The sequence below is a fragment of the Medicago sativa genome, chromosome 5 (genome assembly GCF_051527215.1).
Source record: "Medicago sativa cultivar Bolivia chromosome 5, Bolivia_mono, whole genome shotgun sequence".
Lineage (NCBI taxonomy): Eukaryota > Viridiplantae > Streptophyta > Magnoliopsida > Fabales > Fabaceae > Medicago > Medicago sativa.
This window is the reverse complement of record NC_140753.1, coordinates 65,817,136-65,837,306: the sequence shown is the minus strand read 5'-3', so window position 1 is coordinate 65,837,306 and position 20,171 is coordinate 65,817,136. Positions and strand designations below refer to the sequence as shown.

Genomic DNA, 20,171 nt, shown 5'->3' with positions numbered 1-20,171 from the left:
AGTCATTTTGGACTTAGGGGCATTTTGGTCATTTTGAGAGCATGGGTAATTTTGTAATTTTTGCTGAAGGTTATTTTTAGTGCTTAGTGAGAGTTATTATTTTTACTAAGAGTTAGAGAGTGGAGTAATTATTTAGTTTACTGTTAAGTAACCGTTAGCGTTATATTTTACCGTTAAGTGAGTAGTAACATTTTGGGTTAAAATAGAAATGGGTTAGGCCCATTAAGATATTGTGAGTTGAGCCCAATTGAGTAGAGCTTATATAAACACTAGTTGGTAGTGAAATAGGGGCTTTACCAACATTTCCATTTCATTTTCACAATTGAGATATAGATAGAGAGAAGACAAGGGTTCAAGAGGAAGAACAAGAGAAAGGGGTTGGAGGCTAGAGCTAGAAGAGGAATTCATCATCTAGGAGCTAAATTGAAGCTTGGGTTAGAGATTCTTGGTGCTAGAGGTAAGAGGGTTAGGTTACACTCATAATTTCATAACTTTTCCCTTTTACCCATTTTTATGAAATTGATGAATTGATTTTAATTGGTGTAAATTCGTGCATGATTGTTGTTGTTATGTTTGAGAACATGATTTGTATGATAATTGTGTTGTTGTAGATGAAATTACATGCTCAATATATGTTTATATGTATACTTTGTTGATTTCACTCAAAATGGTGTAAATTAGTGTGGTTGTGGTTGATTTGTGATGGATTCGTGGTTGAATGAAGTTGTTGTTGAATTAGATATGTTGTTGTTGTTGATTTATACCATGGGTATTCCATTTTGTGATGTTGTTGTTTGAATTGGTGAAGTTTGTGCTAAGTTGTTCATGTGAAGGACCAAAATGAACTCTTGAAATATGAGGTTGTTGACTGAGTTTTTGATGTTGTTGGATGAATTGGACTTGGTAGAATTTCTGTTTTCATGTTATGATTGTGTTAGTCGAGTCGTTTGGGAGAAAACGGGATTTTCGTGGGAAAATTCGAGTGATAACCGTTTGAAAAATGAGTGTGATGTGAGGTTTTGTAAAATGATTTTGGGATGGTTGAAACTTGAATTTTTCTGTACATTATGTTAGAGTTAAGTGTCAGGAGCGCGTACGCGAAAACGACATCGAAAACGGGTTAACAGTTTGGATTTTACGCGCGAAAACGTGAAAATTGGAAAATCTGATGCTGTCTGTCAGGCAGCCATCGTACTACGATTTTTGGCATCGTACTACGATTTTGACCAGTTTTTGGAGTGTTTTCGCACTGGAAAAATCGTACTACGATGGAGAAAAATCATACTACAATTTTTCCTGACCAGAAACTTTTAAAATGCATTTTTCTTCAACCAAATTGTTTCCAAACCTATTCCTAAGTGTAGGAACTTTATCCTAATCATCTAGGGGGTGTTTTTATGAAAGAAATGACTTTGTTTAAGGGGTCCAATGAGTTCTCGTGTTGCTTTACATTGAATTGAGTAATTATGAGACGAACTTAGGATTTTCTCAAATGAACCTTAGTGGGACTTTGAACTAATGCTTGATAGCTTATAAGAGGCCTATGTTTGTACTTATATGATTTCTAAAATGGTTGGGATTGGTTTCACCAAGTCTTAACTTGTTTTTCTTTGGAAATGGAAATTTTTGTGAAAAATGAAAAAGTGAGACGAACTTTGTGGTTTTCGTGAATTCGTCGTAATTGGCCGATGAAATGCTTATGTAGCCTCTATTGCACACACAAGTGACTTGTGAGAATACATGGCATAGGCAATTGAACTTGTTTACCTTGTTTTTGCTTAAATGCTCAATTATTTTTAATGTTGTGACTTGAGAGACGAACTTGATTGAAATTGAGTTTTAAGAGCCAATTGTATATGAATCCATTGTGAATAGTTGTTATACCTTATGTGAAGATGATTGGTGGTGTATATATGTGACAACTATATGTTGCTTGAATCATGGATGTTGTTGGTGATTGTATATATGTTAAGTGGTGGTGAATTGTTGTGTATTGCATATATACAAGTATTAGTGATGTTGAGGTGATTAGTTTGTGTGAACATATGCATTGTAGTCGAGTCATATGTTCATGCATTCATGACTGATGGTGGTGGATTTTATATCCAATTGAGGTGATTACGATGTTTTTGTTGCATCGGAGGTGACGACCTTGAGGTGATATGGTACCGCATGCATCTAGATGAGTCTAGAGCCATTGGATACATTGTTGGTGGATTGAAATACATTTGAGTTGTGCATGATGATTGAACTTGTTAATTGCTAATTGACATGGTTGAAATTGTGATACGTGTATGATACACTTGTTGATACGAACTTGGAATGATGATATTGAATGATATGAGTGTTGTAATGCTAACCCTCAGTGGTTTACCACCTACCTTTCCGTATGGACGGGTAGATAGAGTGCAAGATGCTTATATTGTGTGCTTGATGTTGCCGAGGAGCGGAGTTCCTCCTTTTTATATGCAAGTGTCTAGATTAGGGCTCTGATCTAGGGTAGTACTTGCATGTTGGACTCTGTTTTTTATTATGTAGCTGGAGTTGAGATATTGTTTGTATCTGAGATCATTGAGATGTATCTATTGTCATGAGATTTGGAGATGTTATTCACATGATTATTTATATTCCGCTGCTATATTTTGGACACTTGACAATTTATACATGTATGTTGCTTTTGTTTTGATGACGTAACATCTATTTCTAGAATATATTTGTATATTCGCGCGTTTTACCGCTTATTAGAAATAGGGTGTTACACCCTACCCAATCATTTGCTATAAATAGAGACCCTTGAACTCATTATTATTCATTTAGAACATTGGCGGTTCAAGGCGAGGGTCAAGTATCAGAGCTTCAAGGTTGAATTTCTTCCTTATCTTGGTCTCTCTAGGGTATGTTTTTTTATTGTTTTGTTATGGTGTATGTTGCCATGAGCAACTAAATCTCTTGATCAGGGTTTCAAGATGAACTCCTGCTTATTTGTTGGATTCAATTAATAAAGTTTTCATTCAATTATGTTTTTCTTATGTCCGATTTAATTTGTACTTGTTTGTTTATTCATGATTTTTCAATTGAGAGTCTGTATTAGTAATCTTGACAATTGATCCGTAGAAGATTAGTAGGATTGACAACCTGAAGTTCTTTAATCGTTCATGGCAGTACAAATTACTTACTTCTTCATTATTGTTAATGAAATTTAAGTATGAAACATAAGGTTTTATATTCTCTTCTTTTGGGAATGCCATAGTTTTAACTAGGTTAACTTGTAGCACGTGTTGCCGTAAGATTTAATGGAGTTTAGAAATTAGTTTCTTAAATCAAAAGTAGACACCACATAACTGTTGTTTTACCGAGTTAATCATGATTTGAATTATATTGGCTTTTCATATGTTTTGTCGTTACATATGACTTCTTCTCAAATGTCTTTAATTCATTAGGTCCCTTTCGGTATTAGGGTTAGACATCTCATGAAGTGTAAGTCCTTTAAATGACAATTTAGGAGTCACACATGATGTTGTAGTCAAAGGACATGTTCATGGCTTTCATAATTGAGTTATGGAGTAATCTAAGTAACAGTAGGAATATTCTTTCTATAGTAAACCATTGTTTATGTTCATTATAAAGCCTAAAAACATATTTAACCCTTCATAAAATTATCATTTACAAATAAACAAAAAATAAATTTAAAATTTAATAATAAGAATGATATGCTAAATCCTTGAAAAAAAACAAAAACAATATATATGCTAAAGAATTTAAACTACTCCCTCCATTCCTTTTCTTTTGATGTTTTAGGTGATTGCACAAATATTAAGGAATCATTAAATTATAGGAATAATTGTATGGTTTATACTAAAATACCCTTACTTACTCCTTGTTTTTTTTTCTTCTCAAAATTCTAATCTCCTTAATTATTGAAACTCACCACACAAATTGCATTTATCATTTAAACTTCCAATTTTCAAAGTGTGTTTTTCAACAAGGATAAAATTAGATAAAAAGTATTAAAAATTCTAAAACATCAAAAATTTTGGAATAAAATTTAAGTTCTAAAACATCAAAAGAAAAGGAATGGAGGGAGTATCATTTTTATCCCAAAAAAAAAAAAATTGAACTATATTGGAAAGGGCCACGCAAACGCAAGAACCCCACTAATCCAAAAAAAAAAAATTGAACTATATTGGAAGGGGCCGCGCGAACGCAGGCCCCCGCAGCAACAAATTATGATGTAGGCTGTTCTACTTGAGAACACCTTAGATAGGCACCCCTCCAAAGTGCAATGGAGGTCACCAATCTAGGCCATGAACCTTATTGATCATCCATTGACCCCATCCAGGTAAGTATGTTGCAATGTTGCAAATACCTCTTTATTTATAATTCCTTCAACACTCCCGCATGTATACTTCTAGCGATGTGGGACATAAAAGATATAATAAACTTGGTTAACTAAACCAACGAATCTCTTCCCTTTGCAAGGGTAAATGACTATGAATAGGTTGTTTCTTTGATATCAAATTACTTGTGATTGTATGGTGCTTATCGTATTTTGAACAGACAATTGCAATAAGTTTCTTAAAGTATGATATGCATGACACTATAAATTGGATTCTCCAAGGAAATGTATTCTTCATCTTCTATAGTCTTTCCTGCACACTGTTTTTGGCTGATCTAAGCTATGTTCTTCTTTAACAAAGATTTTCTGTAATAACCTCTTTTCAGAATGCATAACAACCAACATGTAGTTGGTATGAGCAATGAGTTGCAAGGGATTCTAGTATTTGTGTGCGAGTACAGAAAATGATCTGAAATTGAAGTTATGGTGTCAAGATGATCAGCAACCAAGAGTGTTATCCAAAATCCAAGCATGATGAGCAACTTAAGTGTTTGTGTACAGACCATAGTCCCTTCTGGTTTTTCTTAGAGTGATCATCAAACCACATTCCCTTCGAGGTGTCCCTTCGAAAGCTATAGAGTGGTCATTGTGTCATACTTGAGTGGTCTCTGGGGTTGGGCTTTGTGTAATAGAGAGACTCAACCTTTTAGCATAATATGAAAAATGTTTAGGACTGTATCATGGATGTAGCTTGAAAATTAATATTTACCTAGTGATTAATTTTAGCTCTAACTGAAATGGTATAATTTTGCCTACATATTCTATTGCATGCCTCTTCAACTTGGTATTATGTCATTGAGTATACTATGTTGGATTGTACTTGGATATTGAATTTAAAGATGACTCGGGATTCTAATTCCCTTCCTCTCATGAGATATGTCTCACCTTGGAATGCATACTAGAATTACAAATTAGTCATACCTCGGATTTGCAAATTTTTGAATATCTTGAACCGCATACACACACAAAAGGAGTTAAGAAAAAAAAACAAATTTTGTTTTGGTGAAAGAAGTACTACTACTTTGGATTAATTATGGAGATTAGTAGTTTCACTCAGGTTCACGTGTAAGGAAGCTATCAAATCATTTGCAAGAGAAAAGAAAATGTAATCTCTTGAACATATATTAATACAAAAGTACTCCCTCATCACATTTTGAAAAAGAAAAAAAAAAATTGTTCTAAAATAATTGTCATTTTTAGTTATGACTTGAAGTGATCGAGAATAATTGGCCGAGCTTGAAAATTATTCTCTCGAGATGGATGTTATGGCCTTGTGGATGGTACATGCAAACACTTTGATAATCAAGTCTGTAAAAGAGCAAAAAGGGAGATGCTTTGGATGAAAAAGAATTGTATACCTTACATTGTTGTAAATGATGATTTTTATATTCGTCCCAAAGTTACTGCAGTGGTTTTACTTTGAATCTAATTATTTTTCAAATAAAAAAACTCGATAAAATATTTTTAAGCTTTATTTTCTAGACTTGTTCTTTTCCCACCTTATGAGTTTCTTGTGCGCCATATACAGTTTGGATTATAGAATCCGAACGTCGTAAACACCTCGTAAAAACCCAAAAAAACACGTTGAAAGATTTTGAATTTTAAAATCTGAATAGAGCGCGAGAGGAAATTTTACCCTATACCCCAACACATGTACTTTCACCCCTACAAAATTTTAAAAATTCCAATTTTACCCATTTCATTATTTAACCTTTTACACATAAATTTTTCACCCTCATTTTCAACATTTCCTGATTCAGTATGAGTTCACCCCCACATAATATTTTTCCAGATTCGTATTTCGGTTTTTTTTTTCTCTATAAATTTTCCGAAAATATTTCGGAATACTCATATAGACTTTTCCGAAAATAATTCGGAATACTCGTAAGATAGCTTTTCGAATATTTACCAGAGATCACAGCAGTACATTTCTGGTTCATGCCAATTACGTTATGTTACCATATAAGTTCAATATCAATTACCGGATATTCTTATTCTAATTCTCATTGTTCTCCCTGGATTAGCTTGTCTTTCTTAATTGCCACTCTCAATTAGTTTTATGGCATATGTCATTATTCATTTCTGGAATTATATATGGCATATTTAAATTATATATGAAGTTTGTCTATTTTTCATTGTAATGAAAATGAAGTTTGTCTACTTCAGAGAGCTTTTAAAAAAATCGTCGTCATTTAAAAAAAAAAATTGCCGTCATTTCAAAAACTTGATGCTGAAATGGAATTCTTCACCAAACGAATCCAGGAAGAATTAAGTGTTCCACGCGTTTTTCGGGTCCGGAACGCTTTGCACATGGTTTCCGGAAATCAACCGGAACACTTGGGTTAACACGATTCCGGGAACACGACGACGACGTTTCCAAATGGTTATTTATGGAAAACGATTTCGTGATGGATTCCTAACCCACTAACCCAGAAATCCATGAAAAACCTAGCCCTGAAGGATTCCGGTAAACAATTAAGAAGAAACACAGAAAAGATGAAGACAATTGAGGCTTACCGTTTGTTGGAAGCAAAAGCATAAGACCGTTTTTTTTTCCAAAAAAGGGGTTGAACTCGTTGAAGTTGAACTGCAGGAAGGGTTTTGTGGGGGTGAAAAGTGAAAGGGTAATTTATTTTTGTTTTATGTAAAGGGTAAATTTGAAAGTTTGTGTAAAATGTTGGGGTAAAGGTATAAATGTAGGGGTGTAGTGTAGGGTATAACTTCCAGCGCGAGAAACTCGTAAGACGGAAAAGTAACTGTCTTATTTTCTACATTTTCTATTCATGGGGGCCCAATATAATTTGGGCCAATCAATTGGGCTACAAACACCGTGGGACACTATACAGCCCAAAGCCAAAAGAGAACAAGTTCTTGTTTCAACTGAAAGGGTTTTGGTGAGATCGGAATCACGAAGAACAAAGAAAGAGGAATTTTCTTCCATATTCATTCATCGATTCGCACACAGAACAAAAATTAGGGTTTAAACCACTGAAAATTCACAACAACAACAACAATGGATGTGATAAAAACGCAACAAATTTCATGGAGAGCAATTGAAAAAGTTGTAGTTCATCCTTTAGTTTTACTCAGCATAGTTGATAACTACAATAGAGTCGCCAAAGACACTCGCAAACGCGTCGTTGGAGTTCTTCTTGGTTCCTCTTTGAAAGGCACCGTCGATATCACCAACAGCTACGCCGGTACAATTTTCAATTTCAATTTTCATAATTCAATATAATTACATGTGTCGGTGTCGCAATCACATGCACCTTTAATCAGAAGTGTCAGTGCTACAGAGATAATAACAAAATTGTGTTAATAGTTTTTTTTTTTTTCCTTTATTTGTTTTTAACAGTGCCGTTTGAAGAAGATGACAAGGATCCTAGCATTTGGTTTCTTGATCATAATTATCATGAATCAATGTTCTCTATGTTCAAGAGAATCAATGGTATGAAAGATTATTGTTTGGTTATAATATTTGCATGTTTTTTTATATTGGGAAATTTGATGTGATTAAAGATGGTGAATGATTGTTGTTGTTGATTTATTTTTTGTAGCTAAGGAGCATGTTGTGGGGTGGTATAGTACTGGACCGAAACTGCGAGAAAATGATCTTGATATTCATGCTTTATTCAATGAGTATGTTTCTTAACCTTAAATCCACTGCATAGTTGTTTTTTTAATTTTTTGTTTATTACTGCAATTAGGAGCTTATGCTACGGTATATTTTCCTTTTTATAGCTATGTTTATGACTCTAGGTGTAGTATAATTATACCGAGTGTAGCTTGGTTGGGTGGTGGGTTTGGCAAAATTACTGTGGCATAGTAATTTAAAGAGGCTCTTAACTATAGCTTTTGCAAAAAATGCGGTCAGTGTTGTTAAATAGCAGGTATAGCGGCATTATACCTCTAGCATAGCCAAATTTAGACAAACTGCTATTGTTCCGCAACACACTATTTAGTATGAAATGTTGTCAATAGCAGTTTGTAGCCCTATTGTGTAGCGGAATTTTAGCGATCCGCTATTTTCCACTTTCCGCGATTGACACAGTGAGTGCCATTGCTCACCGTAATTCGGGCTATCCAAAGTGCCTCTGATGTGGCATAGTCATATTCAAGTTAGAAATGAATAACATGCCCATGACATTTTCTCGCAACCTAAGGATTAATAATTGGTTGTAAACATGATAGAATGAGAAATTTATAGATGTTCGTGTTGTATACACCTCTTATCGATTATTGATGTTCGTCTCAATTTATGGATTGTTGCAGCTATGTTCCAAATCCCGTTTTGGTTATAATTGATGTTGAACCTAAAGAGTTGGGAATTCCTACAAAAGCTTACTATGCTGTTGAGGAGGTTAAAGAGGTGGGACTAAAGTACCTTTTATCTTTCTTGCAAATATGTACTTCTAATCTTATTTTTATTGTGTGTCGTGATAATCATTCTGCTTTATGTGATGGAAGGAATTATAATTTGCTTGAAAGTTGAAACTTAATTGTTAGATGTAGGAACTTAAGAATGGTATGTTTTGAATGCAGAATGCCACTCAGAAGAGTCAAAAGGTCTTTGTGCATGTCCAATCAGAAATTGCTGCTCATGAAGTTGAGGAAATAGGTATGTCATGGAATGGAATACAGAGCTGCTGCATCTTTTTTTGCCTTTATTTTGTTCATGATGCAACCCAGAAATCAAATTAGACAAATAAAGTAATTTAAGAGAAACTGTTATGACACTGGTGATGATTATTGATGAATCAAAGAAAAATAGTAGCATGAGTAAATCCCAAACTATCTACAGAGCAAAGCTTCACAGAGAATATGCTTCCCTGGCCTAACAGACAATTGCGTTCCCTTCCTGGCCACTAACTCCCCCACTCCTTTCCTATATGTATGGCACACACCACTAATTCATTTTGTTTCTCTCTGCCACCTCACCATTCTTTCTGGAGCTCCTCTCATACACTCCATATTTTTGGTGTGGTCATTACATTATCAATTCATTTTGATTATTATTATTTTAATTAATACTGAATCTCTTTAAATCCTGTCCATATGACAGTGTTGTTCAATAACTGGTATAGCGCTGCTATGCTATTACATATCAGGATTTAGAGCAACCGCAACGAAAGTCGATACGCTATTGCATTTCCACTACCACTTCAATAGAGGTGGGCATATTGGCGATAGCGGTTATTGCTTACATATATAACGGAAGTTTCTGTTTTCTATGCTTTTGTCTCTAATGATAACATTAAAAATAAAATAATGCTGAGTCGGTGATTAGATGGGGTCTTATATAACTCCTAAAACCTACGACCTAGGTAAACTCTCATCACTAAACTGCCTTGGGCACTCCAATCTCCATATTCTCTCTTCACTTAATACTTCATCCTCTTACACGTCATTGATTCTGAGGATTCATTGAAGTTGAAGGATATGCCTCACTATTTAAAAATGAGGATAATGATTATGTTGGGGAAGAGGAGAATAATTTGAACTATTTAGATTTTGAGTTTTAAGTTACTTCTAATTTTTGTTTCTGGTTTTTCTGCATCACTGTATGCAACTATGCATTGTGCCTAATTAGTTGTTTGAACTATTGAGATTTTGAGTTTTATGTTAGTCACTTTGCCTCCACTATTTGCCCATTACACTATCTGCTATTTCTCATTGATGATTTTTGGCGATCAGCTATTTTCTGGGATCCGTTATTAATAACACTTAATTATTCTCATAGTCTAAGCAATTTATCCTATAAATTTATATTCTTCTTTCCCTTGTGCAGGAGTGGAACATTTGCTTAGAGATGTGAAGGATACAACCATTAGCACCCTTGCAACAGAGGTGCCTTTTGCTCACTTTTGTTATACATTGATTCCTTTCAAGTTGGTTTTGTTGTCCTGCCTCTAATGGTGTATTTTTCAATGAGTATGTTAGATTATTCTTTTTTGACACATGGATAAAGGCTGACAATCTCGTTTGTCATATAGGTAAGTGCAAAACTCACAGCCTTGAAGGGTTTGGATGCAAGACTCAAAGAGATAAGAAGTTACCTTGACCTTGTCATTGATGGAAAGCTTCCCTTAAACCATGAGATCCTGTATCATTTGCAGGTTGGTTTCCATAATCTATGAACCTATTGATGCTCTGGCGGTTACCAAATGGTCCAGGAATTTAGGTTGATATATGTTTTGCTTATCAACTTCACATAGTTTAATTTAAAACTGGATTTTAAATCAGTAACTTGACTTTAGAGACAAATGAAGAGTAACCTTTGCTTTCTTTAGGGTGTGTTTGGTTGTAGGGTTTAGAAGGGGAAGGAGAGGGGGGGGGGGGGGGGGGGAGTTTACTTTTCTTTTTTAAATTATGGACACTATAAAATGCTTTTGAAATCCCTCCCCTCCCTTCTTCTCCTAAACCCTCAATCCAAACACCCTAAGTTTTTTTTGGGTGTGTTTATGGTAAAAAGCTCTGTGGATAGTCAGAGGTGAGCTAGCAAGTTGGTTAGAGGGGGAGAGAGAGGGAACGCGTGGAGTCGGGAGGGTAAACGAGGTGTGTGAGAAGGGAAATGAGATGGTTAGTCTGTTTGTTAGTTTCGGCTTAAGCTTGGGCAGAGGGAATGCCAAATTTCTTCGAGGAGCTTTGTTCTGGGGTTATTGGAGAGATTCTCTTCTAATACATTTTCCTTGTTTTCAAGTAATACAATTTCTCTATGTTATCTTGATTTGGGTTCTATCAGTTTACTCCAATATTGTGTTTTACCATGTCCTGTTTTATTTTGCTAGGACGTATTCAACCTGCTGCCCAATCTTAATGTCACTGATTTGATCAAGGCTTTTGCAGGTTAAGAATTTGAATTAATGTTAATTATGAATGTTATAGTGTTATGCAATTTCCTCTATGGATTATTGATTGATTCTTGTCGTCGTTGTGCAGTGAAAACTAATGATCAAATGCTGGTAATATACCTATCGTCTCTCATTAGAAGTGTAATTGCACTCCACAACTTGATTAACAACAAGGTGAGATTACACTATCGAATCATGCTGCTAGTATTTGTTATTGTTGTCTGCTGATTTGGTTTTATATTTTTGGGTTATTATATTGTTAACTTGACTATTTTAGAAACAACAGAGCAAAAATCAATTTAGTCCTCCTTAGGGCTTTACCATGTTTTGTTTCTTGAGCTTTAGTTAAGTTGTTTGGGTTGAATTGTTTGAAATTGGTTTCTATTGAATCAAAGTTTAGTATCCAGGCCTTTGTTACATAAGAAAAGCTTGTCAAGTGAAACATTTGAAATGATTAATGTGATTTTATGTTTCTTAACATCTGAATTATCATTTCAGATGCTCAACAAAGAACATGAAAGGGAAGAAGACTCAAAATCAGTGCCTGTACCAAGTACAGCAGGAAGTTGAGATTTGGGAGGGTTGTGATACTTGGAGTTCGAAGGGCACCGTTGTTTAAAATGATAAATACATGGACGGAGCCAACTGACAACCTTCTGGTCACTCTTAAGTTTTTCTGCACGGGTTAATGAAATACATGTAATATGGCACAAGGATCTTTTAACTCAACAAATCCATGTAATATTGCTTCTGCTCGTGGTTCTGTATTATATGTTTCAATTTTATTGCACCTTTTTTGTTTTGTTTTTGATTACCTGGCGGCTTCGCTCACAACCGTTTAACAGAAGTACCTATCAACTATTGCAACAAATTAAACATGACATGAGATCTTTTATTCCCATTGGTTTTATTGGTCCCTTGCATATGCTGAATCGATAGCTCTAAACATGACTTCGTCCACAATTCCACACAAATTTAATGTTTGAGTAGTAAAGTAACTGAAATTATTCTGGTATAAAACCAATCTTGGTGTTTGGGAGGTTTTACACTATTTATTCTGGTGATTGATTATACACCGGTGCAGACATGAGAGTTCATGTAATATAGGTTTACTGCTTTTCGAAATTTAGCATTTTGCAAGTGACAATTTAGATTAAGGGATCCAGATGTCACCAATGTCACCAACATTCAATGTCACCCAGGTATCATTCATGCCAATGATCCCTATGATGGTTGATTTGTTTTAAAAATTTACTTTTGCACTTTATTAGCTATGCGTATCACATGCAAGTTGGTGGTTCACATCAACAGGACTCTTCATTTATATAAAAGTTACTATAGTTATGATCGTTATATAAAAGTTAAATTTTCATTGTAACCTGCTTGATGACAACTATGAACATTGGGGTGTTTAATTTTTCAGCTCTTGATTGACAACCGTGAGCATGGTTTAATTCATATCACTTAAACTATGTTATTTGATGTCATTTTGAACAACCATTTTTGACAATGGGACAAAAAGATGTACAACGGAGGCGAGCAAAAAATCATTAAAAAAGCCTATACTAGATGTAACCTCGTATAATTTCTCTATATAATAATGCAGCTTTTCATAGAGAGTTGTCTATTAGGTTGTCCCAAAATGGTAATCAAAACATATTTCTTTATATATTATATTAACTAACGACCTGTAACTTGAGTTGAAAAGCATCAATTTTCTTAAGTATATCTATAAGAAAGAGCTCTGCTTGGATTGAATTTGAACAGGTAAGAACAGTAACAGTATTTCAACATCTTCTGCAAGGACAAAATTAAAACCTTACTTTTAACTATCTAAAGGAAAAGGTGGTAATATGTACAAGTCTGAAATTCAGTAATATACCAAAGTATATGAAACGAAAATCAAAGAACAAAATCTGAATAAACTCAATCCTCTTCAGTTTCCTCAGATAAAACCGATTGTTCAAAATCAGCATCCATAATAACCCCATCCAAAACATGAACAACAATCTCATTTTTCCTAACATCAACTATTTTTGACTTAATCCTATTAACAACAACCATTCCATCAACATCTTTCGAAATAAACAAAGGAAAACCAGACAAAGAATCATAAGACACAACCTCACCAAACCTTAAATCAACAGAACATAGTGTACGAGGTACAACAGAAAAACCCAACACACGACTCACAATTGCATATGTATCATTAAACTTGTCTTGTTTCAAACTATCATTCACACTCAAACGTAGATCACGTTTAAAAGCTTCTTCAGAAGGAACAAAAACAGTGAAAGCAAGATCTTGTGGTAACATTTCAACCATCATTTCACCAAACTTGCCCAAGTTCAAATCTTGAATGGAAACTTTTCTGGATCTAGTAATTGGGTCAAACCCCATTTTCCTATTAGTTTTGTTTTGAGGCTCTGGAAGATTGAAAAAAGTTGCAGTTATGATGAAAATGCAACAAACTGTTACCATAATAGTTATAAGAGCGATTGAATGCTTCAAGAAATGATGCTTCTTCATTTTGATTAAACCCAATATTTCACTAGATGAATTGTTGATACTACTTGTGAAAATAAATTTGTCAAATTTTTGGGTTGTCACAAGATTCGAGGCTGTGAAGGTGAAGGCTTGAAGTTGAAGACTCAATGGAGAAGAAACAGAAAGTGGTGTGATACGCACTAATAGGGAAATCTTAAAATACAAGAAACCGGGTTGATTGAAGTCAAACCGTAAAATCACACATCTCGAACTGTAAAAAAAAATCGATTAATAATGTAGCTTAAGCTAACGATATGTTAATCCGTTTAAAAAAATCTTGATGAACTTGATAGTTTAAGTAGGTTGACAAAACAGGTCAATTTGTCTCACTTTGTTCCATCGTTAATCCGTTTTTGTGGTGGCTGGGGTTTGAACCCAACCTTACATATATTACGGTGGGTTGACAATTTGATTCGTCGATGTATGTAAATTATTAATTAAAAACTTTAAAAAAATGTAAAAAGTGTAAAAAAAAAATATGATACAAACTAAAGAAGTATATGATAAATTTAAGAAACCAATATATGTAATTAAAATGTGGTATCTATCATTCAAATATTCATGTTTCATCATCTAAAAATCTATAATAATCTAAGACAACAACTAAATAAAAAGTTCACGAGTTTACCGACTCAAAAACTCTACGAGAAGAAAATTGTAAGATAAATGGTGACTTATAAATGAGAGTTTTTAATTTTATTGACCCGGCATGCCAACCCTCCACTGTTATTTTATGGGTTAGGCAAAGCGGGTCAACTAGAGGTAACAAATTCAAAATCTCAAACCCCCCTTGTAAAAAAAGACGGACTAAACGTACCAATCTGACATACCAACCCATTTTTGACATTCCTAAATTTAAGCATTTTATTTGTATATGGTCATGTAGTATAAAAATATTTCCTATCAAAAAATAATACCAACATTAACATATTTAATATTAAATAGATTCTTTCAGTTTAACCAGAAGTCATATGTTTGTCGCCCATTCCTATCTTACTCATCTTGAGGCATTAATTTCAATTACACATAGAGGATACCAATTCTTAGTAAAAAAAAAAAAAAAAAAACTAAATCGATCAACCGAGAAGAAACTCACATTTCAATATTTTTTTAACATTTCTGTGTATAATTTTTGATTAAAAAAATTTCATATATTTAACACGGAAAGTTAAACATTGTAAACGTTTAACAATGAAATTGTTTGAACTACGTTAAAACCCAGTCCTCTATTAATGGACTAAATAACGAAGGAACACATTACAAAGCCACACCAATGGTGTATCAAAATGCAAGCAGGTACACCACTCCATCGAAAAGTCACCATTGTTGTCCTTCGTTGTACCACTTTAACTCCAGCCTTCAATCTCGATCCACTTTGAAGCAAAAACCCTTGTCAAATGTGCATAATTGTTTCCAAGATCTTTTTTTTTTTTTTTTTACAAAAACAAATTCAACTCGTTTTATTAATAATAGTAGTTGTAATGTGCATAATTGTGTGTATACCACTTTATTCTCTGGACCCATGTTTGTTCAATATATTGGAATGTAATTCCCTACAGTTTTTTTTTTTTTTAGTTTTGCTATCAGGAGTTAACTTCCGACAGTTATTTTCTTAAAATTTTGAGAATTTGATGGGGGCTCAATAGCAAAAACTATATTCCAAGTTATGACGAGGCCCTAGTATTTTTTGGTAATCAGCTCAGGCCCTTTCATAAATGCCACAAGAATAGGATAACAAAAAAATATGCACTGTGAATAACCGCGGATAAAATCCGCCGCATGCACGGGGCGGATACCTTAATGGGTATTCATGGATAAAATAAATGGATATTTTATCTATCAATTATTTAATGGATACGAATGAGGATTTGGTGGTATCTGCATCCGCGAATATTCGTACTCGTTATTAAACTAAGTAAATTACATAAATAATCTTAATATCATTTCAACTTTAGGAAAAAAAACCCTAATATTATACAGTATTATTACACGACACTTTAATTCTCCTCTAAAACAAGCCAATAATATTTCCCTTTATTTATGCTTTTTTTAATCAAGCAACTTTGTTTTTGTAAAATGTGATTAACTTTTTTCTTTTTGTTAGAAATGAAATGCATAGATATTACTATGTACAGATATTGTTAATGTAATCAATGCATATTGTTATATTTTGTTAAAATAAGTGGTGAAGCTATATATGGCTTCATTCAACTCAATTGTGTGTACATATGGCATTATTCAACTCATGAGATGATATCAAATTCCTTTATGCTCTCTTCATGAGAAAAGTTAGTTACGATCCATAACCGTTTTTCATTGTATTTTCACCTTGACTTTCCATCGTCGTTTTACGATGTTAATACGTGTTCATCACGATTCCTTGATTGCAGTGAGTCTTCCTCACCGATTTCTTCTTGAATTCACGTTTTTCTTCGTACATTTATTCACTTTCATCCTTTGTTTTTGAAGAAAATTGTGTCTATTCTTCATTTTTTGGTATTTTTCCTGCTTCATTTGTATCAAGTTTTCTTCACTTCATCTCGATTTATGGTTGATTCTTTGTCAATGTCTTCCTTATCTGATCTTGGTTTTATATTCATCACATTTTTCACAATGTCTCCACGTCGTGTTCTCGTTCACATTCAATCTTTGCAACAAGATTTTGATTCAGTCTTCTATGTTCATCCTAGTTAAGAACCAAATTTCGTTGTCGTATCTCATAGGCTCAACACATCCAATTACCTTCAATAGATTCGATCAATGCAATGAGCACTTAGTGCCAAGAATAAGCTTGATTTCATCAATGGATCAAATGTAATCCACGATCAGCTGGATTGAATGTAGCAACATGGTTAAGGTGCAATCATCTTATCCATTCATGGTTGATTACTTTTGTTTCAGAATCTATTGCACAAACTATTGTTGTTCATGAACATGTTATAGATGTCTAGGAAGATCCCAAAGAGATCATTTATAAAGTTGATAGGATTAGAATTGCTTCTTTATGTTCTCATAACAATAATCTTAAGCAAGGTTTCAAATATGTGTTAGACTATTTCGCTGAAATGTATTCTTTATGGGAGGAATTGAATTCACACAGACCTATGCCCAATTATACATGTCATAATCACGATAGATATGAAGTTTGGGCTTTCTCCCAGCTATAAAATTGAAGATCAGGTCATTCAATTTTTAACAAGCTTGAATGATCAATTCTTTGTGGTTAAGGCACCAATGTTGCTTGTGGATCCTCTTCATTCCAACAACAAGGTGTATTCACTTGTTATTCGAGAAGAAAGCAACAATGCATCTCTTTATTCTATGTCAAACGTTGAAGATCGCGACATTCTAGTAAATGCTTCTTACACAAGAAAGCCTTAAGATTGTGGTAAAAGCTTTCTTGGTGGTTCCCCACACAAAAATAGTTCATGGTTTTGCATATTTTGCAATCACACATACACACTGTTGAGTTTTGTTATTAGAAACTGGTACCCTAACTCTAATAAAACGATTTTCACTAGTTAAAATTTACAATTTTTTTTTTAATAACTTCATATTTTGTTACAAATGAATATCTCTAAAGGATCTAATTTATATATACTCATAATGTAAAGATTTTTTACATTATCGACAAATCATAAGCGTCTGATCATAAAAATTGTTTGACTTTAATCATAATTACATAAAAGTCAAACATATAAATGATTGTGATTTAGGGTTTTTTTGAAGCAAAACTCTACCTCAAAAGATTTAACATTGTTGCATTTCTAGAGTTGAATTCGAACCTATGATCACCGGTTAAATTGAAAGAGATATCTCATCCTATACAAATGTTCTTCGGTATTTAATATCAATCCTTTCATTCGACTTTTTGCTGTTCTTTATCCTTTAAAATTTGTTCCCATATTGAAAGTAGGAAAATCCATTTTGATGTAGTTAGGAAGGAATATAAATTGCGTCAAAATAAAAGGAAAATATAAATATTTTTTCAATTATAATTTTTTTTTTGGTAGTGTAATTATAAAATGAATATGGTATTGGGATACAAAATTTCAAGACAATATATTATTTAAATTTTATTCTGAGAAAATAAATTAAATAATACTTACTTGAAATAAAAAAAATTATCCCCCTTTTCTTTTTTTCATCCATGTAAGCTAAGGTGTTGATTCAATTTTGTTTTATAGCATATACCTTCAATAATGAGGACAAATATTCTCACCGTCCATAAGTTCTTTTAATAAAAGATAAAGTTATTGAGCGACTTATTGGATTATTAAAGTTGGTGAAGCTTAGCCTTGCAATTGACCAGAATTATTATGGTGTACGACCATTGTTTGCAAATTGCAGATACGTTTAAATTTGTGATTCAGAATTGAGAGTTGCATTAGCTGAATATTGCGCAGATGCCAATCAAAGATGGTGCACTGCGTGGACCATTAACCCATATTATTACCTCTATTCTATGAACCCACTTGGTTCATTGCATGAATAGCTAGCACATTTCATGGGATACCTCCACCAAATTAACCTAACGTTTTACTCACTTAATGTTACTGATAGTGAATGCACATGTGGGGGATATATTAAAGCAATTAAACTCTATTTTTAAATCCACACGAGTAATTAATTGAACTTAAACAAGATAGCAATTGGCATGCCTTAGGAGATATAAAGTTGGCTTGATGATGGATTAAGCAGAGAGTGATAAAGAAATCGAGGGTTGGATCAGTTTTAAGATCTTTTTAGTAAAGGCAATCATAATTGATCCACTTATGAACCATATTGATCAACAGTTTGGGAATGGGGATTTCAAACAACAAATTAAACATGTTTTGCAAACAAGTACTGTCACATAAATAAATAAATAAATAAATAAGAAGACATAAGAGATTATGCAAGTGTAGTTCAGTTAGTGCTGCTGATGTAGTCGTTAAGTTGTTGACTTGGATCAAAATGCTGTCATTTAAAAGCTCCAGGGTATCAAAACGCTACGTTTAATGGTCACAAATGATCATTTATAGTGCTAGAATGATTATTTGTGACCATTAAACGTAACGTTTTGACACCCTGGAGCATTTAAAATGCAGCGTTTTGATCCAAGTCAACAACTTAACAGCTGCATCAACATCAGTTAATTATTAACTGACAGTAGGGATAACAATGAAATATTTTATCAACTAAAAGGACCTATTTGAAACTTTTGAAACTTAAATGACTAACTTTGGGAATTCTGTCAAACTAAAAGGATATATTTGAAACTTTTGAAACTTAAAGGACTAACTTGGAAATTCTGTCAAATTAAACGGACCAAAGGTGATATTTGGTCTTTTTTATGGATAATGCTAACCATTGCCCTTGGGGCATTGGTTAAAGTACTAAAATGAGTAAGTTTGCATCGAAAAGTGGTGTAATTATTGCTAAGAAAAAAATAAAGACTTGTATTTTCAAAACAAAATTTCCATTATTGGAATCCTTAACCATTGCCCTTAGAGCACCGGTTAACAAGACCTTTTTTTATTTATTGGAAAAGTCACTCAAAAAAGTTTATCATTTGAAACAATTTTATATGTTCTATCATGTTTTTATTTTCTTTTTATAACTAACGGGGATTTTTTTTTCAAAAGTAATCAATCTTTAAAAAAAAATCAGGACTTTTCTTCACCAAAAAATTTGTGGTGAATGCGGCTGCAAAAGACAAAAGTTAAAGTCAACAATATCCAATCTATACTTGAAACGTGACATTTATCTATGCTTATAAATATCATATGAGGCAAGTGGAACAACTAGTTCTCTGTTCCGAAATATTGTACATCTGAATTTGGTTGTTATAAATCATCCATAAAGTTCTGGTACGACATTGAATGCAAAATTATCAAGTGGAAAAAGTGAATAAATTCAAAATAAAGTGTATGGAAAAGTACACAATTAAACACGAGTATTTGAAAGGACAATAACATCTTTTTTTTCGACTCATGCGTTAACGTCAAAAGAGTAGGAAGGACATATATGCAAGAGTAAATCGACAACGAAGCCTAATTTGAAAACTTAAATAAGTCTCTCTTACAAGTGATATCACTTGGTGCCCATAAAAAAAATACATATCACTCGATTATAGGCATCTCAACAAAGTTATTATTAATGAGTTTAAAGTTATTATTAATGGGTTTTACATTGGATAAGAGAAGGTTTGATAATACTGTTGCGAATTCGATGAAAAATTCACACCAATAACAACCTGATGTGTGGAGCAAGGGATAATTAAGCAACAAAAATAAAAGTGTATGGAACAGTTATAATCACAAACCAAAAGTAGAAAACAACAGCGAGAGAAAAGGAAGAGAGAACACAAAGAATTTGTTGACCCAGTTCGGTCC

At 33.4% G+C, this 20,171-nt stretch overlaps 2 protein-coding genes and 1 non-coding gene across 3 annotated transcripts; 1 reads left to right on the top strand and 2 right to left on the bottom strand.

Moving 5' to 3' along the window:
• Positions 1 to 4,186: 4,186 nt before the first annotated feature.
• Positions 4,187 to 4,347, bottom strand: LOC146924103 (U1 spliceosomal RNA). The gene has a single exon (XR_015012937.1). It is a non-coding gene; the product is annotated as a U1 spliceosomal RNA (small nuclear RNA).
• A 2,930-nt stretch (positions 4,348 to 7,277) lies between these two features.
• Positions 7,278 to 12,037, top strand: LOC146924102 (26S proteasome non-ATPase regulatory subunit 7 homolog A). Its single transcript, XM_085709131.1, has 10 exons — positions 7,278 to 7,596; positions 7,752 to 7,844; positions 7,954 to 8,035; positions 8,669 to 8,765; positions 8,939 to 9,014; positions 10,185 to 10,243; positions 10,390 to 10,512; positions 11,185 to 11,242; positions 11,336 to 11,421; positions 11,746 to 12,037. The coding sequence occupies exons 1-10, from the start codon at positions 7,410 to 7,412 to the stop codon at positions 11,815 to 11,817; spliced, it is 933 nt and encodes a 310-aa protein (XP_085565257.1). The 5' UTR covers positions 7,278 to 7,409; the 3' UTR covers positions 11,818 to 12,037.
• Positions 12,038 to 12,892: 855 nt separating this feature from the next.
• LOC146924101 (Fasciclin-like arabinogalactan family protein) lies at positions 12,893 to 14,059 on the bottom strand. The gene has a single exon (XM_085710927.1). It carries the CDS (start codon positions 13,774 to 13,776, stop codon positions 13,174 to 13,176), a length of 603 nt encoding a protein of 200 aa, XP_085567053.1. The 5' UTR covers positions 13,777 to 14,059; the 3' UTR covers positions 12,893 to 13,173.
• Positions 14,060 to 20,171: the final 6,112 nt, after the last annotated feature.